Consider the following 27991-nt stretch of genomic DNA (forward strand, 5'->3'; position numbering starts at 1 on the left):
AATTAAAATAATCCATAATATCAATATTAATATTCGTTTTTATTATTTCAGGTAAATGTCCGACTCATATAATCTAATTCCCGAATTGATCATGAATTTATAATATGTATTTATTATAATTTTAATATTGATGTATATTTCATTTTTGAATATTCATGTATATTCATTTTAAATTTTGTTACATAAAAGATAATATTATTATATATCGGAGATCCGAGATTAGTTGATCTGTATTTTGTTTTCCGGCGTGTGTTAATCCATTGTCCTAAAATTTATTATTAGTTTGACTTGCCTTATTTTTTAAATAACCTAATTAACATGAATATTGTAATTTATATACATTAATTATCCCATTAACACATTTGATATACTTTGACTTTCCTTAATTTATAAACAAACAAATTTTTAATTTAATTTGAATTATTTCTAAATAATTACTTGATAGTTAAAGTGAATAAGTTTATTTGCTATTTAAAAATATTCAAGTTAATATTAAACTTAATTTTAATGTTTTTTGACCATCAAGTAAATAAGTTAATTTGTTATATTTTTTGTACAAGTTAATATAAAAATATTTATCCATATTTTACATAATAATAAGTTTAATAAAATTGATAAAAAAAAATTAATGTCGTGTTTTGATAAATTTAAACATGATATATTTTCTATTTATAGTACAATATATTATAATTACAAAATTAATTATCTTTTCTAATTATATTAAAGTTTACATAAATAAATTATTAATTTATACTACATAATTTATAAATAAATAAATAAGTAATAAGAAAATAAATAAATAATTAGACGATTTAAGATAAGTTCTAACACATTTGCATTATTTGAAAAGTAAATAAGGAAATAAGTAATTATTAAAACGAATAAGTCGTTTGAATATTAAAGTATCCATTTATTTTGGTTATATATTGACTAAATTGATTTTCGAAACTATTGAAGTTAATATCAAAGTAAATAAGGTAATTGTTTTTATATTAACAATAAATTAATTGTCAAAGTTTAAAATGGAATATTGTTACTTCAAAGATTAAAGTTAATAAGTTAATGTTAAGTAAATAAGGAAATGAGTAAATATTCAAACGAATTAAAGACAAATAATTAGATGTTTTATTGATGTTGTTATGTAAAATCAAAAATTTACATAATACGGAGTAAAAAACGACATGATTTCTCGGTAATATTATAACTACTATATGTTTGTTATAGTACAATATATTATAATTACACATTTATTTATCATTTATAATTATATTAAAGTTTACATAAATAAGTTATTAATTTATACTACATAATTTATAAATAAGTAAATAAGTAATAAGGAAATAAATAAATAATTAGATGATTTAAGGTAACTTCTAACACATTTGAATTATTTGAAAAGGAAATAAGTAAATAATTAAACGAATAAGTCGTTTTAATATTAAAGTATCCATATATTTTGGTTATATGTTGACCTAATATAAGTTTTGACTTCAAATCAATTCTTAAGTTGACAACCATTTATTTACATTAAATATTATATTTTTAAACACATAAAAATAAGGCATAAAATTATTTAAACATAATTGTCAAACAAATAGTGGTTGCTAAAAAATAAAACACATTTTCTCTTCAATTTATACATTTTTCTCCGTAAAATAACTATTAATGAACATGGAATGTTTTCTTAATTTATTCATTTTATTCCCATAAGGAAAAAAGGTTTATTGATTATTTATAATTTTAAAGTTTAAACAAAATTAAATTTCTATTTTCGTCACTGCTAAATTAGCATGTACGAGATATGAAGAAAAATTTAATCTCCTGAGTAGATGCAATTCTCTAAATGGTTAAAAAAATATAGCTATAAAGGAAACGGGTTAAATGGGTACATGTTGAAAGAAATATAAAGCTAAAAAGCACAATCTATTAAAACAATATAAGATTATTATTATATGTATTCAATGATTATTTAACACAATTTATCTACAAAAGAGTTATAAAAAATTGAATGAGAAAGTTTTTTCATATTTCCTGAATGCTATTTATTAGGAATCAAATATATGTAACTATACTTGATTGAAACTTAATATGTTATTGAATATTGATTAAGACTTTATTTTAAAGATCAATTAGTTATTGTATTATGAAAAACTAAATTTAGATTTTTGATTGTCATAACAATTTGTTTTGTAACATATTTTTATAATATACTTATAAAAAGAATTGTCTTAAATATTGTTCATCTTTTAACACATTTTAACATTGATGTGTAATAAATGTTTTAAATTGATGTGTAAATAAACACGGGTACTATTTTAGAGGAATAAGCATTACGGTTATTGGTGTGTAATAAATGTCTTATAGAGAATTGATATTTTGAATCAACATTGAGATAATAGTTTTGTTGAATCAACATTGTAAAATTGTTTTATTAATTTGGAGACTAATTTCCTTTGTGTGCTTATTATTGTCCTAATGGTATAAGTTATAAAATAATTTAACTTTTTATTTAATTTTGTTATTCTTTGTATGTTTATATATATGATTCAATAAGTTATGATATCTTATAATTCATGTAAAATTATCATTTGTTTACAAGTACAACATTTGCATTTTATTAAATTTATATGATGTTATTTCTTTTTTCTATATTGGTTTGTTGGAGGACAGAAATTATGAAGATCATGTTGGTATAAGACTGTTAATATCTAATATTTTCATGACTTTTGTTATAAACTTAAGTTCGTTTAATTAGTAACTTTATATGTAAACAATGTTATTTTCTATATCTCCAGTATAGAGATATATGATATCTTTTTGTTTGTAAATTTTATGATATCTTATGGTTGTTTATATACACTTTGTTACATATCAAATTTCAACCCGTGTGTAACACGGGTTATATCCTAGTACTAAAATAATAACCTGTAACATCCTAGAATATTCTAATATTAAATAAGAAAGTTGAGTTTAATTATCGTGTGTTAGTAATTAATTAATATTAAACAAAGAAAGGATCATGGACTTGGATTAAGTAAGATGGATTAAGGGTAATGGGTCTTAGGTCCATGGGCCTTAAGGAGTATAAATACTCCCTTAAACCACCCTAAAACCCTAAATCCTCACTTCTTTTCATCCTAATCTCTACACACTCCAAACACACACACACCACCTCATATCCGGCTGCGAGTGAGAAAGAGGAGAAACGAGATCGAGCGAACATCGGTTTTGGTAGATCTTTGCTATACGAGCCATATACAAGGTTTAGAGTCCATAAACAAGATAACCGAGACCGAAGAACACATAAAGGTAAGCCTTTTTACCTTTAAAAGTTTACGTTTTATGAACGTTTAGTCTTGAAACTTAGAACAAGAGTATATCGGGCATGAGCGAAGCGTAAAGTAACGAACTTGATGATAAAAAGAACCTAACAAACCCATGAGCATAAACGGCTAGTTTAAAATGGAACCCTAAGAGTTAGTTTTGAACGTTTTGGCTTAAAGATCCAAACTTTACGTATTTCCGAGCCAAGTTTTTACCCGAAAAAGACCATGGAATGATCACGAGTTTTATTAATACCATATTCAAGGAATTCACGTTAAAACGAAGGAGATTATGGGGGGGGGGGGGGGTTAAGAACGAACAGTGGCTGCGGCTGGGCAACTTCTCTTGCAGCTGAGCTCGCTGCACAAGTTCGCCAAGCCAAGTTCGCCAAGCAAGTTCGCTGAGCAAGTTCGCCAAACTGTAACTTCGCCTGGTGATAAGTTCGTTTAATGTTTAACTTCGCCAAGTTAAGTTCGCCTAAAGCTAAGTTCGCTACTGACAGGTTCGCTGCTGGTTAAGTTCGCTTACACGTTTGTTCGCTTGCATTATGACCACTTGCGAATCCAGGAGAGTTAAAATAATAAATTAAAACCCTAATGGAAAATGTGTTAAGACAGTTAATGTAAATAAAATTTTTCCAAGCTGACCTGGCAGCTTAACCCCAGCCAGGGGCTCTGCCCCTTGGACCCCGCTAGGGTCTGCCGCCCCTAGAACCCCGCTGCCAGGGGCGCTGCCGCCGGACCCCCATTCGTTGAAGATAATAATTAAACTAGAAAGAATATATGTGTAGTGACAGTTTATTGATACGTATAATTATTATACAGTTAGTCGTGCACAGCTCAAGAAGGGAATAACGATTAACGGAGAACGTAACCGAGTTCAGGTGAGTTTCTAGCCCCACTTCCTTGTTATGTTTTCGGGGCTGTGTGCATACTCGATGTGATAGTTAATACACTTACCTTAGGTGGTAAGTGTATGCCTTGTATGATTTATGTATGATGATTGCTTGACGGTGCGTGAACGATCTTCGGATATTGCATGTGCCGTCAAGTGGTAGCTAAAGGTATGATTGACATATGAATGATGTATGTATGAATATATATGATGTATGAATAACGTAAGTATGATATGTTGATGGTACGTGAACGCTCTTCGGAGATTGTACGTATTGTCAAGGAATGTATGTAAAGGACAGGTACGTTATAGTAGTACAAATGTAGGGAACCGACCCTAATAGTATCGTCGAATGAAGGGAACCGACCCTAATAGTATCGTCGAATGAAGGGAACCGACCCTAATAGTATCGGCGAATGTAGGGAACCGACCCTAATAATATCGGCGAATGTAGGGAACCGACCCTAATAATATCGGCGAATGCTATATGGCAGAATGCTCTTAAAAGGTATATGTAAGAATGAAAGTATGTACGTAAGTAAGTAAATAAGTATGTAGGAAAAGACGAAAGTATGTGCCTTCGGATAACTAGAACTCACTCATCGTATATGGATGTAATGTATGTTACCTGATTAACTAGAACTCACTCAGCGTAGCTGACTTTTAGTATGCACGCAGATGAGTAGATTGAGACAGCTTGCATGAGAGAAAGCACATGGCATGGAATTGAAGATTCTGGCATCTCAAGAAAATGTTATGATGTTTTAAAGACTATGTTTGATTTTAAATAACTATGAATGTTTGTTAAGACAAGAAATGATGGATATGTAATATATTGGTTGAAGTTTTATATTCCGCGTAAAGTTTTAATTAACTCTGATATTTAGAACTGTGTTTATGAGTAAATCCAACGTCCAAAGTAGGGCACCGGTAACGGGGCCTTACATAACCGCGTTATTTTAGAACACAATATTTAAATTGACATAATTTCTAATAATTAATACCTAATATATCATAAATTAAAAAACCGTTTATCATTATTTATAAATATTATTCGGCACATATGATTTAGTGAATATTATTAAACATGACAACTTTTCATAATTTATTAATATTATTATTCCCATGAATCAAGATATTTCAAATTATTTCTATCTTTACATGGAATACCAAATTTAAACTTAACACTACAAAATTTAATTAACATATTTAAACTCCTTTTAAATTCGAAAATTGACCAATTTTTCAACAAAGTTTTAAAGGTTTTAATACTCTCCATAATTTTAAAATCATTTCAAAATCTTTCCATAATTTTTTGAAATTTTCAAATTAACCAATTTGATTTTCATTTTTGTAATTATTTCTAAATTAATTAGTCATATTTTTTCAGTTTTAATTATTTTCAAAGTCAACATAAAAAATTTTTAATCTTTCCAAAGTTATTTGAGAATTCATTTATTGTAAAAACGTTTTTAAGTTTTGCAAATAATGTCAGTGATTTAAAAGTTTGTTGCAAGATTAGTTAAAAATAAAAAACAATTTCATAATTTTTTGTAGTGACTAATTCAAATTTTTTATATTTTGTAACTATTTTGAAAATATTTCAAAACGGGTTGTTTTGAAATAGTATCAAATTTGTTAGTTATAAAATGATGGCCAAAAAAATGTTTTTATTGATATATCTTTTGGTTTAATGGTTTAAGTTAGAAAGATGTTTTATGTTGTCATTTTACTTTGTTTATTGTTTTAATAAAAACAACAATTTAATAAAAACAACTTTATTAATGTTCAAATGTTACTTATTATTAAATATGTTATTATGTTATATTTAATTTGGATGATATTTTTTATTATATTTTCAGGTGGTGAAGCAAAATAAGTTTCTTTTGATAGAATGTTTGAAGAACTTAATGATGGTTTAATACGAAAGAACATGTTTTTGTCTTTTGTTGATGTTTTTTTGTTGTTCGATGTACATTAACTTATTGTAACTTTTAACTTTTAATATCTAGACAATGTAAATGGTTAACGTTTTGGTCTGAAAGTTTAAAGAAGTTTTGTGTTGCATAAATTTTTTGTTTAAATTTATTATGTTTGTTGACATGTTTTTCCACCCGTGTGTAACACTGGCTATACCCTAGTTAACGTATAATTATATTACGTGAACAATTAGAATATTGATAACCACTATCGAGAAGATTGTATTAACATATTTTAAACATCGCAGGCCCCCAACATAACATGGAGCAAAAAGGTGACACCACCTCATTTATTTAATTAATCTTTCTCTCAATAGTAACTTTTGTCAACTTCTTAGAATGAGTTACTTTTGTCAACTTGTGTTTGCTCCTCGTGGCAAGAAAATATTCAACCAAATACAAATTTAAGTATTTAACACCATTTCCTTGGTTCTTTGAACTTTTTTTTTGAAAAAACCAATATCATTGAACAAAAAAGAGGACCAATTACGAGAAGCAAAAGGCCGAAAAGTACAAGGTTATAACATATAAAAACAACTATCCAGACAAAAACTTCGGAAAATTCACAAAATTAAATTTACATCATTTCTCCCAATCCAAGCTAGAGCGATTACTTCTATGCTTAACCCAAAGGAAAGATGCCGTTTTGATATCATGCACCACCTTAGACACTGAAAAGGGGGCACCCTCAAAAATAACCTCATTTCGTGAAATCCAAATCATCCAACACGTGACCGCCGAGATGGATTGAATAGCAAGACTTTCTATAACATTCCTAATTGCGTATAGCTTCGTAACATGACTACATGAGTCATTCTTTGAATCATTCAAAATTTATGTCAAACATATTCTACCACTTGATCCTTTATCTTTAAGAAATTGTTGAACGCGAGTATAAACATGTTTTTAAAAAAATTCTACTAAATCTTTGAAAAATACATTTAAGAAAGATCTATTTGACAAGAAAATTAATAAGGACCAAATTTTGACCACTTCTCAAAACGAACAAACCTTAACTTCTACTATTCGTCTTAGTTTTATTATTTTAAATGAAGTATTTGAAGTCATAAAAAATTACTAAAATTAAACTTTGAACTTCAAGTCTTACAAAGGTTACTAAAAACAATTAAAAACAAATCCACAAAGTGCCATAGTTATATATATAAGACCTTCCTCTTCTATATATTAATCAATACCTGCAACACTTCTTTGCGTGTAAGCTAGCATCCAAACACAAAAACAAAGAATACATGAGCAACCTATATCTAGTTTTGTTTTTATTTCCATTCTTTCTTTTGATCCAACAACAATGGTGTCTACAACTATTAGCAAATGTAGATGACGGGTTTGTTCGCGTAAATGGAGCTCACTTCACGTTGAGCGGTGCACCATTTTACGCGAATGGATTCAATGCTTACTGGCTAATGGATGTGGCCTCGAACCCAAGTCAGAGATCCAAAGTTATCTCAGCTTTTCAAGAAGCTGTTAACAGTTCACTTGTGATCGGGAGAACTTGGGCCTTTAGCGACGGTGGTTCAAATGCGTTGCAATATTCGCCTGGTGTTTACAATGAAAATATGTTTCAGGTTATTTGTTTCTCTTACTCAAAACTCAATGATTTTGGACTAAGAGATGGGTTTGGATACATGGATTTATTCGTCTCTAATTTCTTCTTCATTACAATTAATGTATAGTTTAGCTTATAGGTGTTAACTTAAATATTCTTAAATACTATTTGAATTATTATAGAAAATTAGTAAATTTATCGCTCGCTATGCTGCTGAAATTAAGCATTTGGAAATTATCAAATCCATAACCGGCAATGAATTTGAAATTTACAAAATTAACAAAATTAAATTTGTAACATCATTCTAAATCAATGATCGCCCATTTAACATTATATTATACTAGTTTTTATCCCATGTATTACGACATTGTTTTATATTATTTGTTTTTAGTATTTATCTATTTTTTAATTTTTTACTTTTTTTTGTTGTTGTATTAAATTTAATAATATACTTATAATTTGATATTAAATTGTTTTACAAATAATGAGATGTTATAACCCGGTTTCAAACTATATGAGCTTGATAAGACCCATTTATTTTTTTTACTATAATTTTTTTAATTATAAATAATATATATCTTTTTTTAAATAAATCAGATATTAATTTATTGAGATGATATAACCCGTTTAAGAAGTATTTGGGTTTGATAAGACTTATACTCGTGAATTCGGGTCAAATGCATGAGAAACCTCCATTTAAAAATCAAACAAATCTGGTAACTCAAAAAAAGGAGGAGCGACCACATCGCGACACGTATGATTTTTATTGTTTCGTTTTTATATATATTATAGATGCTATGATCATTACATACTTAAAAATCGATCATGAATATATATTTTATATTCGTCTTTTTACTGTATTAATAATTTTATGTCTATTTTTTTATTGATTAATATTGGGATATTGGTTTTTTAATACTATCAACTTTCACTTGTTAGACAATAACACACTCAACTAATGATTTGTCTCACACCACTTCTAGCTTTCACCTTATTTGTGTCTGGTACTCCCGTACTTCACGAACCTTAACTTCGTTAGATTTCATGATGACAAGGAATTTTTTATTAATAAAAAGTAGGTTGTGGGTCCCACACCATCTCCTTTCTTCAACATAAAACCTCAACAACCACCATTTTTCTAGCGACCTCGTTTTCCGGCGAAACTGGTTTTCCGGATACCTCGTCTTTCTGACAATTGAGATGGTGCTTAAGTGTAGAAAGACGATGGAGATCAAGGAGAATGTGCACAAGTTGAGAGATGATGAAGATGGTGCTCGCCGAAAACTTGCAATTCGTTTTTTCGTCGAACAGTCGATTTCGAAAGGTGGTTAGCTGAGATACTGGTGGTGGCGGAGGGTGGGAGATGTGGTTGATGTTGCGGTGGGCAATGAAATGATGGATATGGTGCTCGTCGTAAACTGCAACTCGTTTTTCCGGCGAGCAAAGGATTACGTCAAATTGCTGCTACATTTTTAAAGTTGGAACTCGCCGAAAAAACGCAGAGGTGGCGGAAACCACATTTAAATTTGGAATTTTGATCAAAAACTACCTCATTTGAGTTTAGGATTTTGACCGGCAATGATGGAGGTTGGTGGTGGTGATGGTAATGAGGCCGACGGTGGCGGTGAAGGTGGTGATAGAGGCCGGAAGTGGTAGAGTTCTATGGTGGTGGTGTTATGGTGTAGACGATGGTAGACACTGGTGGTGGTGGTGTGTGTGTGTGTGTGTGAGAGCGAGCGGCACGCTCGCGGGCAGACTCCGCCAAATCTGCCTCAACTTTCGCCAATTTCTCCTCGGCAACAGTTAGAGCCTGTTGGTGCTCTGCTGCCTCTTTCCCCGCCTTCCAAGCGGTGGCTTCAGTATCCATCACCGAGTTCTCCATCTCCCTCATGGTAGCGGTTATCTCAATCTTCTCTTCATGAAAAGCGTGATTGTCACGAACCAGCTCAGCCAAACTAGAGAGGGATTGGACATAGTGAAAAACAGCGTCGGAAGACAGGCTATTACGAGGTTAAAATTTGCGAGCAATGCGCTCACCGTGGGGAATAACGTGTTCCAAAAATTATATACAGGTAGCAGGGTACTCAAAATTGGCGCCGCGAGTAACTTTCCACCGGGGTTGAAAGATCTGGTTCGCCTCCACAGAATCACGGGGATCCGTATCTACACTCAGTACCCCGCTACTAGGCCCAACACCACCGCTACCAGGAAAATCAAAAAACCTACCACTAACAACCGCGTCAACGCTAAAAGGGGGCGGCTGCACAATCTTGTCGTCGTGAAGAACAAAAGTCTTGACCGGCGAGGACTGCTTGGACTTCATGAAGTCAGCAAATGAAACACCCGCTGCCTCACTTCAAAAAACATTAGGCAAATTGTCCACAATTGCCTTCATCGGATTAACTGACGTCGTTGACTGCGGATCAGACGGAACAGCAGATTCCGCCGATGCAGCCACCGTCGCCACAATAGTTTCGGCCTTAGACGGGCCAACCACACCCTTCTTCATCGGTAGAGTCATCATTTGCGTAGTAGGCATCGCCTCAGACAAGTTACCCACACTTGTCATCATCGACAAACTGGCAAATATAGCCTCCAGAGAATAAGCAACGGTAGAAATCGTGGAAGCAGCAGTCGATGAAGATGTCGCCAGAATCCCTGTAACATGGACAAACACAAGAAAGGTTGCATAGAAGAAAATGTGACCAAACGCAAAATGATTATACCTGACGACATAGCCAGACTGCCAATCTTCACGAATCTATCAAGGCGAGGTTTCTTGAAGAGGCGATGCGCCTCTTCTTCTTCTTCTTCATCACCCGCAGGGGTGGAGGCCAAATGGTGTGAAACAGTGAACGTCCCACCGGCTGAGGAGGAAGAAGATGAACTGGTAGATACAAAATTCGTATCCACAACAGTTCCAAGAGTTGTGGCTGTAGAAGACACAAGATCTGTCGCCACCAAAATTGGAGTTGTGGTGATCGGAGTTGTGCCTGAGACAGACACAGCAGTCACAGGCTGCGAGACTGAAGGCAAGGAGAACCCAACAGAAACCTGATGACTGACGGGTGGGGATGACCCCGCGCCACTGCCGGAACCAGGCGGCACAAGTAATGTCGCCGACGAAGATACAGGAGAACCGAACGGTACGCTGGACATGATGACCTCGTCTTCATCATCATCGCTGTCGTTTACACCAGCGGCATCTTTCGGAGATGCGGTAGCCTTCCAACCGCTAGGTTCCGCACCTTTCCCATTGTATTTAGGAAGGCGCAAAACGTGAGAGCGTTTACCTAAAGACAAAAAATTGTTATTTGCAAAAATGAAAAACAAAGAATAGTCAGGTAAACTAAAACTTTCCGCGAACTCACCCTCATGTGGGTTAACAAAACTAGGAGGTGGCAGTGGCCGAGGAGGAAGTGCTCGTCCCATAGGAAGAGGAAACACAAAATTGGAGGCAGTCTTCGCAAGGATCGGCTCCTCACGGGGACCTAACTCCCTCCGGTGCAACAACTTGGTGCCCTCTGGCGCGGGTTGCAGGAGGAGCATGGGATCCTTCACCTCTGAAAAAAAGGGCACAATGTCAGATTACCAAAGCAAATAAGCAGGAATACAAAGCAAACAGATAAAATACTAACCCTGACCATCGTTATGGATGACCGGTACCTTAATCATATCGTCCCAGATACGACTCATGCCGAATAACACCAACGCGCGATCCAAGTAATGACGGAGTGGGGAAAGGCTAACCTGTATAATATTAAACCAGTCCATCCCGGAATAGGGGACCGGCTTAGGCTCCGGAAGCTCCTTCACTTCCGTAAAATGCATAACATGCGGAACCACGCGCGCCGAAACGTAGAAGAAAAGGCTCTTCCACTCATGCAAACTCTGCGGCGCCTCCAAAGCAATGACCTTGGCACCAGGACGGGTAAATAAATTATACCACCCCTTGGAAAAACGCCACCGATAAAAGGCAGATAACTTGACAGTCGTAGGCGTAATGTCGAGGCAATGGCAAGTATACTCGAAATGGCGAAGGCGATCCATTCCAAGTGGATGAATCTAGCTAAGGTGCAGCCTAAAAACATCCAAAACCTCCAAAAGAAATCGGGTGATGGGAAAACGGAAGTTGCCCAGAAGGAAGTACTCCTTGCACACGGCAATCTTGCCGAGAGGAGCCTGTCGAGCCGGTTGACCCAAACGAGGCAACCCAGGTTCGAACTCAGGGCCAAGGCCGTAAACCTTGACCATGTTATTGAAGTCATCGGGAGCCATACGACAACTGACGAACTCCATGGTATTATTCTTCTTTGTCTTTGAAGATTGAGAGGATTCAACCATGAAAGAGAAGAAGATTCTTGAAAGACGGCGTGTGAAATAAGCAAACTTGTGTGAAATGAAATCCGAATGAGGCCGGCTCCCCTTTTATAACCATCGCAATTAATGAAGGGAAGGAGTGCAGAAAGGATGAAAGCCACGCGGTCCAATAAAAAAGTAACACGATAACTACATGGCAGATAAATGTGTTACAGCTGGGCGCGTCAACCGGGATTCTTGCCCACGCGCCTGACACAGACGAAAAGCTTCACCAGGCAGGACAACCGTCGTCAAACTATCATATCAAACTGTCGTTTCACTGACATTTATTTAATTCACCCTGCATCGCTAAAAACACGTCATCATCAAAGCAGGGTTCAAAAAATAACAAGTACTGGAAAAAATGGGATGATTATCAACAATCACCCGTCAAAATAGGCTCCACCATGGGATAATTATCAATAATCACCCGCTAAACTAGGCTCCGCCATGGGATTATTATCAATAATCACCCGCCAAAATAGGCTCTATCATAGGATGATTATCAATAATCACGCGCCAAAATAGGCTCCGCCATGGGATGATTATCAACAATCACCCGCCGAAATAGGCTTTGCCATTGGATGGTTGTCAATAATCACTCGCCAAAATAGGCTCCGCCATGGGTTGATTATCAATAATCACCGCCCAAAATAGGCTCCGCCAAAGGATGATTTTCAATAAGCACCGACCAATATAGGCTCCGCCTGGGAGTGCTTATTAATAACCATCCGCTAATAGAATGGTTTTCATTAACCAGACACCCAAATAAGCAATGTCAGATGGCAAAAGGAAAGCGAAAAACAAACGCCTAAATTAACCAAAAGCCCATGATAAGTTCATAGCCCCCTTTTCTTCAAGAAGGGCAACTACGAACTAGGGGGACTTGTAGAGGTAGTGTATTAAACCTACCATTCAATTAAATACAATGCCCAAATAAAGGATAACTCATGCGCTTGGCGGAACAATTGGCGCCCTAACATCAGCGGGAATACTATACGCCAAACATATTGCATGGAGCCAAGGTTGTAGCCTAATATAATAAACATTCCGACACCTGGGGAATGGTAGCGCAAAGGTTTCCACCAGCATGAGACAAAAAGGTACAACTTACATGGGAAATAACACCCAACCAATGGGGATTGGACAACACATAAAGGGCGGTACAAAACAGTACAACATGTCCATGTCAAAAGGCCATGATGTCCACCAACTTCCACCAACCTCCACAATTGCACGGGTGGAGAATGGTAGCGCAAAGGTTTCCACCAGCATGGGACAAAAAGGTACAACTTACATGGGAAATAACACCCAACCAATGGGGATTGGACAACACATAAAGGGCGGTACAAAACAGTACAACATGTCCATGTCAAAAGGCCATGATGTCCACCAACTTCCACCAACCTCCACAATTGCACGGGTGGGGAATATAATTGGTAGAAAGCCTGACAAAGTGGTTGACCATACTATCTCTCCTCCGGCTATAAATACTATTAATCTCCAAACTGTAAAGGATATACACACTCCCATATTACTACTCTCAATACATTCTATTTGTACGATCAAGAACTGATTCTCACGCCAGATGGTGGTTACGAGAGAATCACTCCATTCCTCGTAACGGGCTCATGGTGCTCTGTTTTGCAGGATACACTCGTTTGCGCCAAGAAGGTTTTACAACCCATCGTGAGGAATACTTAACCATAACCCTCGGACTAACGTGTTAGACATTGAGGGGTGGATTTGTGTTTCTTCAGCTTTCATGTTGATGAACCTGTTATTGTTAAACAAGATCAGTCACATCATACTTGACAATTATTATGGTAACTAATATACAACCACCTTTACGATTTAACGTAAGGTACTCTGATATATATATATATATATATATATATATATATATATATATATATATATATGAGGGTTGTCATAAAAATAAGTAGTTTCCTAGGAAGACTAAGAATAAATCATAGTCATTGGATCATGTTAATCAATGGTTGAGATCTAAAATTACCAATAAACGACATAGTTTCCTAGAATTACTCTTTCATCATTATAACCGACATAGTTTCCTAGAATTATTCTTTCACCATCATTTGTAATGTCAAATGTCAAAAATGTGTTGGTTCTTACCATTCCTAGGAAACTCCTTATTCTTATTTGAACCCTTTTCTATATAAATATATATAGGGGTGGGTTATAATAAAAAGAAATAGTTTCCTAGGAAGAGTGAGAATAAATCTAAGCCCTTAGATCTATGATCTAGTGGTTGAGATTGATAGTTTTAAAACTACCAAATAGTTTCCTAAGATCTAGGATTTAGGCGACATAGTTTTCTAACTTCAATTTTATGTCATTCATATTCTTACTACAAAACTATGTCCTTTTATTTTAACTCTTTTCAATATATATATATATATATATATATATATAAGGGTTCAAATAAAAAACAATTGTTTTGTGAGAAGTGTGAGAAGGCTTTAAAATAAAGTACACCAACTAAATATGACACTATACCATGTAACTAAGAAACTATACAACTTTTAGAAACTACCAATCTCAACTACTAGATCCTAGATCCAAGAATCTACATCTATTCTTATGCTTCTCACAAAACTATTGTTTTTTTACGTTAACACTACACTATATATATATATATATATATATATATATATATATATATATATATGATCGATTTATTTTGAGAACCGCTTTGAGTTTTAAGAACTCGAAAGAACTCAACGTAACAATTATTTTTTTTGAATTTGTTTTTACACATGTGTATACATAGGTGTAAGTAATGTACAAAAAATTACAGTATTGTTTTTTACACATCGAAATGAATTTTTACACATGTGTAACTAACATTTAAACTTGTGTAATCATCAAAAATATTTATTCTCTCTCATGATTCATTTTTTAATTACATTTAATATCTACCACATATTTCATATCATTTAATTAAATGTGTAGTCCAAAATTGAGTTCTTATAACTCATTAAGTTCTCAAAATATCTCTCCCCTATATATATATATATATATACACTAGTTTTTGTCCCCTGTATTACGGGGCTGTTTTACATTATTCGTTTTTAATATTTATATACTTTTTTGGAGTTTAACTTTCTTTATTGTAAGAAAATTAATAATATACTTAGAGTTTGATGATAAAAAGGTTTCACAAGTAACTAAGATGTTAGAACCCGGTTTAAAAGTTATCTGGGTTTAGTGAGACCCAAGACCCGCTTATTTTTTTAGTATAAAATTGTTTCTTAATTATAAATAATATCTTTTTAAAAAAAATCATATAATAATTTTTAGTATATCCCTATTTTAAAGGATTTTCACATCAATAATTTGGTGAGATTGAATTTTAATTTAATTGGATGTTATAACTCTTAAGGAATATCCGGGTTTGGTAAAACTCATACTCGTGAATTCGGGTCAAATGCATGAGAGGTCTCCATTTAAAAATCAAGCAATCTGGTGGCTTCCATAAAAGGGGGAGCGACCATATCGTAATACGTAGGATTTTCGAGTTTTCGTTTATATTATATATATATATATATATGTATATATATATATGGAAGGTTATCCTAAAAACAAGTAATTTCTTAGGAAGACTAGGAATAAATCATAGCCATTTGATCATTTTAATCAGTGGTTGAGATTTAAAATTAGAAAAACCGACATAGTTTCCTAGATTTACTCTTTCAATATTATAACCGACATAGTTTCCTAAAATTGTTCTTTCACCATAGGTTGTAATGACATTTATTAAAAATCTATCGGTTCTTACCATTCTTAGCAAACTCCTAATAATTATTTTAATCATATATATATATATATATATATATATATATATGTATATATAAACGAAACCATAGAAATCTTACGTGTCGCGATGTGGTCGCTCTCCTTCTTTTTGAGTCACCAGATTTGCTTGATTTTTAAATGGAGGCTTCTCGTGCATTTGACCCGAATTCACGGGTATGGGTCTTATCAAACCCAGATATTTCTTAAACGGATTATAACATCTCATTAAATTAAAAATTAATCTCGCCAAATATTTAATATAAAAATCTTATAAAGTAGGGATATACTAAAAATTAATATCTGATTTATTTAAAATAGATATACATTATTTAAAATTAAAAACCAATTTTATAATAAAAAATTAATGGGTCTTGGATCTCATCAAACCCATATAGCTTTTAAACCGGGTTATAAGACCACATTTATTTGTGAAACAATTTATTATCAAACCATAAGTATATTATTACCTTTCATACAATAAAAAAATTAAAAATTCAAAAAATAAATATATATTAGAAATAAATAATATAAAGAGTTAAGTGTCATTTTGGTACCTGTGGTTTGTCCGGTCACGCAACTTTAGTACCGTTTTTGAACTTATTGCAAATGGCTACCTCACATTTCTAAAACTAGCAACTTTAGTACTTTTTTCTAACATCGTTTATTTTTGTCCGTTAAATCAGGGGTAGTATAGTAACTTTGTTATTTTCTTTATTTTATCCTTTTTTTAAAGAAATCCTCCCTTTTATATTTTCCTAACAAAAAAAACCTTCCTAACACACAAGATTTCCGGCCCCTGGTCATCGATGTAATTTCAAAAAATCAACATCATCTTCATCATCTATCACCCCTAATCCTAAACTATCACAGTATCACCCCTGTTTCTTTCAATTTGAAACGAAAGTCTGAAATTTAACCATATGAGCCACCACATTCTACCACACAACTCCCATCACCATAGATCTCAACAAACCCCAAATTTCAACAACACTTCCAGCATTGAACTTGCAGAAAATAAACATAAAATTGATGTTAATCAACGGAAATCAAGCAAGAATCAATTCAAATTGATGAAAACGAGACGGGAGCCTATTTGACAAAGGTGTAGCCGGAACCATCAAAAGTCACCTGCAATCTAGGCGGCCAAGGCATTTATACCATAAAAGGGTCTTTAACAGCCGTGAAAACTAACCCCAAACAAATAATATTGATGCTAATCGGCGAAACTTGCCTCTAGTCTAATCAGTTTTGACCCCGACGTAGGTGATGGAAACCCTAACCCCAAACATATAGAACAACCTTAATCTTGATCCCTTTCACATCTCGCTGCTACTCAACACCTCAACTGCTCGACATTGAAAACCCAAGCCGTCGTCCTCCCATGCTTTTTCGATTTAGCGAATTCAGATCGGCCGAGTGCTGCCCCTCGTTCATCCAGCATCATACAGTAGAGAGAGAGAGAGAGAGAGAGAGAGAGAGAGAGAGAGAGTGCGGTGGGTGGTGGTGGTCGGTCGGCGGTGGCAGTGACGGATGATGGAAGGCTAGGGTTTTTGTTAAATTTGGTGAAAGGGGATGAGGGATAGAGAATGAAGATGATGATGATTCATATTTTCTATTAAAGGGTGGATTTTGTTTAAAAGAAAAGGATAAATAAAGAAAATAACAAAGTTACTATACTACCCCTGATTTAACAGACAAAAATAAACGATGTTAGAAAAAAGTACTAATGTTACATGTTTTAGAAATTCGAGGTAGCCATTTGCAATAAATTCGAAAACGGTACTAAAGTTGGTTGATTGGACAAACCACAGGTACCAAAATGGCACTTAACTCTAATATTAAACAACCCCGTAATACAGAGGATAAAAACTAGTGTATATTAGTGTGTGTGTGTGTGTGTGTGTATATAATGGTTCAAATAAAAAACAATTGTTTTGTGAGAAGTGTGATAAGACTTTAAAATAAAGTATACTACCTAAATAGGACACTCTATCATGTAAATAGGAAACTATACAGCTTTTAGCAACTAACAATCTCAATCACTAGATCCTAGATCTAAGGGTTCACATATATTCTTATGATTCTCATAAAACTATTTTTTTTTACGTTAACCCTACCATATATATATATATATATACTAGTTTTGATCCCCCGTATTACGGGGGTTGTTTTATATTATTTATTTTTAATATTTATTTATTTTTTGAATTTTTATTTTTTTTATTATACGAAAGTTAATAATATACTTATGGTTTGATGATAAATTGTTTCACAAATAAATGAGATGTTATGACCCGGTTTAAAAGCTATATGAGTTTGATGAGACCAAAGACTCGTTTATTTTTTTTACTACAAATTGGTATTTTAATTATAAATAATATATATCTTTTTTTAAATAAATCATATATTAATTTTTAGTATATCCCTACTTTATAGGATTATTATATCAAATATTTAGTGAGATTAGTTTTTAATTTAATAAGATATTATAACCCGTTTAAGAAATATATGGGTTTGATAAGACCCATACCCGTGAATTCGGGTCAAATGCATGAGAATCTTTCATTTAAAAATCAAGCAAATCTGGTGATTCCAAAAAAGGGGGGAGCGACCACATCGCGACACATAGGATTTTTGGATTTTCGTTTATATATATATATATATATATATATATATATATATGGTAAGGATTCTAAAAGAACCATTTGAAGATTGAGAACTTGGAGAACCATTTGGAACTTCTAAAAAAAATATTTAACAAAAATTACAAAACAAAATTTTTTTAAAAAGTAAAAAAACCAAAAGTCTTATATTTCATTCCGTTTTCTTTAAAAAAAACTTCGTGTTATACACTTGTGTAAAATTTTATTTTATCTATAGTTACGTAATATACACATATGTACATTATCATTTACCTTAAATTGTACATATGTGTATATAAAAACATGTATGTACATATTATATATATATATATATAATATCTCATAGAATAGTAACCAACTTTCAAAAGTGTTCCAATTAGGTCACTCATGCATGGAATATCTATATATATATCTATAATTTAGCTAAATCGAGATGCTTTTTTTATGAAACCGGGATAATAAATAAGAATTTTGGTTTTTTTACTTTTTTCATTTTTTTCGTTTTTTTTTGTTTTATATTTTTTTTATGTGTAGGCTTTTTATGTTCCAAAATGGTTCTCATGTTTCTCAATTTTCAAATAGTCTCACATCACATGATTTAACTAAATTATCCTGAAAATTGATAATAACCGAAGTTGTAAAAAACCTAAAAACAAAATAAATCCCAAGTTTCTAAAAAAGACTAAACCAAGCATGTGTGGTTTTTAAGTTAACCAAGTCTCCTCTAGCTAGGGGTGTGCGTGGGTCGGTTTGGAGCGATTTTGGACCAAACTCGTAACCATAAACGTCATGTCGGTTAATAGATAACCATAACCATAACCGATCCGTTGTGACGATTTCGATTAATCGGTTTTAAAGGTCATAACGGATCGGTTATGGGTCGGTTAACCGTGAACAACAAAATATGATAACAAATAGTAAAACAACATGACATAATCCAACAAGATTAGATAGAAACAAAACAACCAGTCTTACGTTTACGGTAATTATATTACAACAAAAATTCAATATATATACAATCAGTTGCATACTGCAACAAATACAGTATTTATTTAATTTCATTAAGCAATACACTTAAACTATAACAAATCAAATTGAGGTGTTAATTGGAAGATAATCATAACCTACTTCTTTTCAATCGCTAATGAGAATACTAGACAAGGTAACTATCAACTACAGTAAGTGGTAAAAAATCCAAAATAGGGAAATGATACAATAGATTAAGTAAATGTTAAGCATACAATTGATCTCTGGTTCAATGGCACGGGGTTGATAGTTAAAGTTTGAGATTTTTGAGTTCTCATATTCGAAACCTGATTTAATGGTGTTTTCTAATATTGGTGAGTGTCTTCCTTGATACTATATGTGAGTGAGTTATGTCAGGAGCGTTAAAAATAGTATGGATATTTGACAAGATGTCTCAATAGAGCTCACTAGAATATTAAAATAGTCCGTTAAAAAAGTGAATGTTAAACATATTAATTCCAAGCAAAGATATAAGCATTATTAATCATGAAAAAACTGTTTTTAAGTATAATAAATGTACCAACTCGATAATAGGCTGTAATTGCTATACCCGTCTCTATATTCAGAATTTAAAAAATTAAGAGAGAATAGATAAACTTACTTATGGAATGTTAGAAAACCCACGAAGAATACTATCTATGACATTAATTGTATTTTTTTAGGGGTATATATTATTAAGTGTACAAGTGAGATGATGCACGATCGATTGCTCGAGAGTGGATCATAATTTCCCCATTACACAAAGTAAATAGGAAATATATTATTTGAAGTAGTTTGGTTGATACGATCCGACTGTTACTGCCTTACCCACATCATTCTATCCACGTTCCTACTTCATGCAACAACTCAACTCTGTGTTCTCATGCATGCACCAATAGTTTTAATTAGTTTTAACTCTACTTTATTTTATTATTTAGTATTCTAGGTAATGAGTCTAATTATTAGGATAGTGGGTCATTTCCTTGTTTATTTGTGTGTCTATAAAAGGTGGTTTTATTAGAATTGAAGTAATGAAAAATTGTTTCAATATCTAGCTTCTTTACCTTATTTTTTGGGAGTGTTTGCCTACTACAAAAGGCTACCTATCAATTGGTGCTTTCATTCACGTCTCAATCCTCCGCCATGCCGCCCCGTGAAGACTCCACTTCTTCCGATGACCTTCCACCCTCCATTACCGACCAGCTTAATCAACTCGTTGTCATCACCACGGCGGCTTTCACATCGCAAGCCAAAATCAACAATCAACTAGCCGCTCTCATCAAAGCTACAAAAAATCTTACTACCAAAATCGATGCTCAAATGGAAACCACCGCCCGCCTCTTTAACCATGTCACCCAACTCTCCAACAAACTTACCGACACGTACAATTCACCACCAAAGTATACACCGAAATCCTCACTAGAACTGTTTGCCCCACCACTAGCCCCAACGCCTTTACCTAAGACATGCACACCAAAAAATGCACCACCCTCAGTCCCGCATTCCACTCCGGTACCTAAACCCGTTGTTCCCATCCTGACCAAACCGACACTAGAAACCACACATACAATGTGTTTACAAGGGTATAGAATTGTTACCACATCTATGCAACCTCTTGGTCAACAACAAGAATTGTCATCACAAACTTTGCTTTTAGTCCGTGCAAATGATTCAATTGTTACTCCATCCCAACGCTTCACTGTGAACAACACATCAACCAAATACACGACCAGAACACATGAACGGCACCCACTGAGGCGACCCGTTGAGAATGGCCGGTATGTGGTTGTCCAACTTGAATGGCGACCACCGTGGAAAACGATTCCGTCCTTGAGGACAAGGACGTTTTTTAGGGTGGGAGTATTGATACGATCCGACTGTTACTGCCTTACCCACATCATCCTACGTACGTTTCTACTTCATGCAACAACTCAACTCCATGTTCTCATGCATGCACCACTAGTTTTAATTAGTTTTAACTCTAGTTTATTTTATTATTTAGTATTCTAGGTAATGGGTCCAATTATTAGGATAGTGGGTCATTTCCTTGTTTATTTGTGTGTCTATAAGGCCATGTGTAATGGGGCTACAATTTAAGCGATTTTGGGCGCAAAGGGGCGCGAACACCGCACCCCCCGGGCGATTTTTGGGCGAAAAGGGGCGGGGGCGGGGTTCTTTTGTCACCGGAATGGTTTGAAGAATAATATCATTATATTAAATTTGACCGTTGCAAACTGTCAAATATAAAAAAAAAATTAATTAATTAAAACAATATATCTATATAAACATACACCCTTCTTCTACATTTCATACACAATTCATTCCCAAATTCTTACAAAAAATTAACAAAATGAATCCTAGAAACAACCCGAACCAACCGAAAACCATGAAACTCACCGCTATTATGACCGAAATCATCAAAAAACAAGAAAAGTTTGTCAAGGAACTCAACGATACCATGAGAGAAACCAACAAACAACACGAAAAGATTGTCGCTATGATGCAGTTGCGGGAAATGAGTAAAGAATATGAATCCCTCAAAGTGGCCGGGTCACACGAAGAGGCCGCATTGTTGCAACGACGACGAGTTGAAAAAATGCGCGAATATTATGGATATTAGTATTTTTTTTAGTTATGTTTCTTTAGTTATGTATTTTTTTAGTTATGTATTTTTTTGTATTTCTTTTTAATTTTAATGCATTTTATTTAATTATTTAAATAATTTGGTTTCTATTTGATTAGTTTAATTATAAAAAGAAAATAATAAAAAAAGATACTGTAGGCCCAACTTGTAGCCCCTACACTATTACACTCCAAAATCAAATTCTCACCCTTTGCTGACTGGGCGTCACGTGTCACAATTCGTCCTCATTTGTAGCCCCTACATTACGCATAGCCTAAAAGGTGGTTTCTATTAGAATTGAAGTAATGAAAAATATGATTAAAAGTTGTTTCAATATATAGCTTCTTTATCTTGTTTGTTGAGGGTGTTTGCCTACTACAAAAGGCTACCTATCATATGTACTTTAGATTATTATTATAATATTAGAATAGCAAGAAATGTTATATTAGTATTTTTAGATGGTTTTTTAGAAAACTTTAAGATCGGTTTCAGGAGATATATTCTAATGGGGGTGGGTGTCGATGGTGATGTCGCATAAGGGTGGATGATGTATAACGATATATATAATAAAAACCTTATGATACATGGCATGTTGTCATCCAAACATTTAAAAAGAAGCTGGCGTCTAACATTACTTATTAAAATACGTATTAAAAATTGTAGCTATTGACACCAATATGGCAATATGCTATGTACGATTTGGGTGGAATTGGTATCTACACCGGATGATCTAAGTTCTTTATGTGCAATGGAGGGCTACAAATGAGTACGAATTGTGACACGTGGCGCCCAGTCAGTAAATGGGACGAATTTGTTTTTAGGGTGTAATGGTGTAGGGGCTACAAGTTGGACCCACAGTATCTTTTTTTATTATTTTCTTTTTATAATTAAACTAATCAAATAAAAACCAATTTATTTAAATAATTAAATAAAAATGTATTAAAATTAAAAAATAAATACAAAAAATACATAAAACTAAAAAAAAACACCAATAATAAAAATAAATTATAATAAAAAACACACCACAACAAAATACTTATAAAAATACAAATAAAGTAAACAAAACAAAAAAATAATCAAAGTTTAAAACCGTACGGATATACACGTAAACAAACCAAAGATTTTAAAGTATTTAAAGTTTTATCAAGTTTAGTACACTTTCAAAGTTCAAGGTTTAAAAGTAAATAAAGTTTAAAAGTAGTTTATAAATATTTAAAAAGTCTAGGGTATAAAATGTAAATAATAATAATAATAATAATATAAACTCTCCCAACCCAGCCCCGTCCCCTTCCCCAGCAAGTTTTTCCGGCGGACACAATCCGGCGACGGCCATAATATCCGTCGACAATAACACCCCCATCCCCTTCACCCAGCATGTTTAAAACCATATTCTATAATATATATATATATATATATATATATATATATATATTTATATATATATATATATATATATATAAATATATATATATATATATATAAATATATATATATATATAACACACACACATCCATACATGCCGGTCCCACCACCCCCTTCTTCCAAGCGACGAGAAGACCTCGCCCCCGCCCCTTATCGCCCAAAAATCACCCCGAGGGGGGCGGTGTTTTAATCCCTTCGCACCCAAAAATCACTCAAATTCACGCCCACTACATATGGCCTTATGAGCTGCAATTTTGTTGGTTTGATTCCTGGATGTCAATGACAGTGGGTTTGATTTTGTTTTTGGGTTGCTTATAACTTTGATTATTTGACTAAATTTAACAATTTAGTTAAATCTCTCACATCACAAAGTTGAATGTTACCTTTGATTCTTAAATGAATTAATTATTCTTAAATGAATAAATTTGATTAATTTGGATTCTGAAATAAATTAACTTAATTAAACTTTGATTTTTAAATAAATTAATAATAAAATAGATATGACTTAATGGTAAAACACTCACTTTACTAGTGAGAGATAAGGTGTTCAAACCTTACTATCGCAATTTATATGGAGATATGAGGGATGGCCCTGACTTGTCAGGGTTCGAGTCCTGGTTTCACCCGGTTTTACTGGCTTCTCGCTGTCGTGCTGTTAGGCGGGCGTAGTGGTCGGGTTTTATCCGGAGAATCCCTCAATAGGTGGACCGCTAGGGGCTCTGTCCGTCCGGACTCTTGAGAGGCTCGGGTTACTTTTAGCCAATGGAGACCACGTACGAAGTATCCGACATTACTTAGTTGTTCGTTCCAAAAACATAAATATAAATTAATAACAATTAGTTCTACAAATATAATAACCAGTTTTAATATAATGGGCATGTTGAGAATTTTCTTATCCATGTTTTCATTTATATTAAACTCAAGGATTTCTTGTTTCTCTTCGCAAATTTTATTTTTTTAACTAAATTATTTTAAATACAAAACTTTAGTTACGGTATTTTTGAAATATCAAGGTAAAAAGTTAATACACATCATTTGTTACTTTACGAACCAAACTTACACCAATCAAATTACAATCACATCCTCGCTGCAATGCGTGGGTAATTGGGTATAAAGCAATTGATTACCTTAATAACAATAAAAGAAGACAATGGCTATTCACACACCCTTTTTGATATTTATACACCCTTTTAACATACATTTTATATTTTATGTACACCCTCTCTAAAGAATCAAATGGTGTATGAATAACACATTCCTAAAAGAATCACCCAAAATAGTTTAAATATGTTTACAGTACTCACTTCTTTATGTGCATTTGCAGGCACAGTCTTCGTACCTTCTCCCTCAATTTCTATTTAAAATTTGTTTAGAACCCTTTTTGAAAACAACAATTTCTCATTAAATTTAAAACAATTACATTATTCGAAGTCAATACGGTTTTCATGTTTATATTTGTTAAATTAGGGTTTACCCGAAATGGATACTAAGATACACATTATTAGTGGTGGCATAATTATGGCGTAATTACTTTTAGTTATCATGTGTTCATTTGTTGGTATTCTACTCTACGATGGTCATGGTAGTTGATAATGACGGTGGGTGGTCGTTGTGCATGGAGCTTTAAAACAGTAATGCCGATAAACGCCGTGGTCTTGACGTTGATGGCGTAGGTGGGCTGGTGATCATTGGTGGTTAAGAATGATTGTATTAGCTGGTGTTGTGTTAAGTTCAACAGAAAAAAAAAAAGGAAAGAAAAATAGTTTACGTATAAAAAGTAGATCGCCTTTAAATTTGATATTAAATTTCAGCAGTAAGATGTTGAATCGTTTTCAATTATTGTGCAAGAATTTTGCAATTATTTAAATCTTAATCTGTTACATTTGATATTTAAAAAAGCAAATCATATGTTACCTAGCTATATGCAAATATTCCAATTAGAAAAACAAATCACATGTCACCTATGTAAATATTTATTCCAGCTGAAAAGTCAAGTTAAAGTATTTAATAAAAATCAACTAGAAAACTATGAAAATGAAAATGTTAAAATAATAAAAAGAGAAATATTTTCATCTTTAGGCCGGTGTGATTATGTGTATTGTGTAACTACATTTCTTCCATAACTGCATGCAAAAGTCGACACATGTTAACGTATTACGAATTAGGACCAAAATGGAAAAACTGATATTTATATACACGCATGTGTTTTATAGGGTTTGGATTTTGTGATATCCGAGGGAAGGAGATTTGGCGTTAAGCTGATATTAAGCCTCGTAAACAACTTTAATGACTATGGTGGGAAGAGCCAATATGTGCAATGGGCAAACGAACGAGGGCAACAACTGCAAAATGAAGACAGTTTTTTTACCGATCCCATGGTTAAAGGTTTTTACAAAAACCACATTAAGGTATTGTTTTCAAGACACACCAGTTTGATTTAAATAACATTGATTTAGTTGCGGATTTTATCGTTCACATCATGAGTTGATATACTTGATAGACCATTCTTATGAGAAGAAATACTATTACCGGGGTGATGTACAAAGACGACCCAACAATAATGTCTTGGGAGCTTATCAATGAGCCTCGTTGTCCTTCGGACATCTCTGGTGCCACGATTCAGGTGAGACATGATGAGCTCTTCCGTCTAGTTAGAGAATCCACAACAACAAACCTTTACAAACCGCATATCATCGCAACATTATATTCCAAACTTTTCTCAAAAACCTTACTTTTTTCCACAATAACAAACCTCTACAAACCTATTAAAAAATTATTATAAGTTATATATATAATATATATGTATGTATGTATGTATGTATGTATGTGAGATATAGAGAGAGAGAGTAAAGGTGCCATCTAAAGTTTGTTTCAAGTTTGCATAAGCACACTTTTCTCACAAAAACTTCTCTCCACAATAGTGGACTTGGCTTTTCTCGAGTTTGCCGTCCGCCACGTAGATTCGGACCTAGGGATATAAAGCTTGTTGTGAATGCTCTTAGAGCATTCTCAATCCGTTCCCCATCTCTATCCCTATAATTACACTAAAAAACACTACATTTCTCTCTCATGCTTAATTAAGTAGTATTTTTTATACATTTATCATTACAGTTTTCTCTCTACTCTACTCACAACCAATCCAACAAATTTTAAAAAATAAATAGGAAAAACAATGTTTCCCTAAATGTTTCCCCAAATTTACAAAAAATCACTACATTTCTCTCTCCACCCTATAATTTACACTCACAACCACTCATCACCCCACCCTATAATTTACAAACTTCCCTCACATATTTATAGAGAATAGGATGAGAATGCTCTTATTGTGCTAATTGTATAAGGTAAATATTTGTAAAAATTGCTTGAACTGTCAAGAAAAGATGCTGCAAATATAGTTTCTTAAATTATGCTGCCACAAATATATTAACTACTATTTTTTTATTATATAATCAAAAACAATAGGTTGACTAAATTAGTGTTACTTGAGTGATGATAGATATATCACATCTGAAACCGAGTATACCCAATACTTTTTTTAATGCCACATAACATCAGTATATATTGCCTAGGAGAATATGCACAATCCATGGAACACTAACAATCCTATGTGACTTTTTATTTATAGAATTGGATATCGGAGATGGCTTGTTACCTAAAATCCATAGACGGAAATCACTTGCTGGAAGTGGGCTTAGAAGGGTTTTATGGAGCATCTTCATCTCAAAAGAACCCTAATAATGCACCTCATGGAACAGATTTCATTGCTAATAATCAAATCCCAGAAGTTGATTTTGCCACAATGCATTCCTATCCTGACCAATGGTACAAGATTAAACCTCATGGTTGTATTCATAAAATTTGTCACTCGTCCTTAATACGTCGATCATTTGATTTCTAGGTTACCCAATCGAGATAACGATGTCCAATTACATTTCATGCAACGATGGATCTATGATCATATTAAGGACGCACAAGAAGTACTTCAAAAACCAATTGTTTTTTCAGAATTTGGGATATCTTTGAAACAACCTGGTGACAATATCCACCAAAAAGATCAATTGTTTAATATGATTTATTCGTCGATTTATAGATCGGCACGCGCATATGGTGCAGCCGCCGGAGGCCTGTTTTGGCAACAATTAGTGCAAGGAATGGACTCTTACAAAGACGGGTATGAAGTGATATTAACTGAACCTTCATCAACTGTTAGTTTGATCTCTCAACAGTCCAAAAGACTACGCCTCACTTGGATGAGGTACTTAACTAAGAAAAATGACAAAGCAAAGCAAACAAATCGGAATATAAGTAGCTTTTGAAAACGATAATCTCATCAAACCTGATCATATCAAATAAGCA

The 27991-nt window shown here is 33.4% G+C and overlaps 1 protein-coding gene across 1 annotated transcript; it reads left to right on the forward strand.

Moving 5' to 3' along the window:
- The first annotated feature begins 7362 nt into the window (after window positions 1–7362).
- LOC143627190 (mannan endo-1,4-beta-mannosidase 7-like) lies at window positions 7363–27951 on the forward strand. Its single transcript, XM_077097075.1, has 5 exons — window positions 7363–7783; window positions 25849–26043; window positions 26136–26258; window positions 27261–27457; window positions 27534–27951. Exons 1-5 carry the CDS (start codon window positions 7448–7450, stop codon window positions 27949–27951), a joined length of 1269 nt encoding a protein of 422 aa, XP_076953190.1. The 5' UTR covers window positions 7363–7447.
- The last annotated feature ends 40 nt before the right edge of the window (window positions 27952–27991 follow it).

Source organism: Bidens hawaiensis, unplaced genomic scaffold (genome assembly GCF_021521415.1).
Source record: "Bidens hawaiensis isolate Kalapana, Puna unplaced genomic scaffold, B.hawaiensis_p1.1 tig00004617_1, whole genome shotgun sequence".
Classification (NCBI taxonomy): Eukaryota; Viridiplantae; Streptophyta; class Magnoliopsida; order Asterales; family Asteraceae; genus Bidens; species Bidens hawaiensis.

Excerpts from the sequence above, each read along its gene's own strand:
- LOC143627190 (XM_077097075.1), top strand. The coding sequence starts at position 7,448 with ATGAGCAACCTATATCTAGTTTTGTTTTTATTTCCATTCTTTCTTTTG. Across the intron at positions 26,259-27,260 it reads TCTCTGGTGCCACGATTCAG|AATTGGATATCGGAGATGGC; the intron begins GTGAGACATGAT and ends TTTTATTTATAG. Across the intron at positions 27,458-27,533 it reads CATTCCTATCCTGACCAATG|GTTACCCAATCGAGATAACG; the intron begins GTACAAGATTAA and ends TTTGATTTCTAG.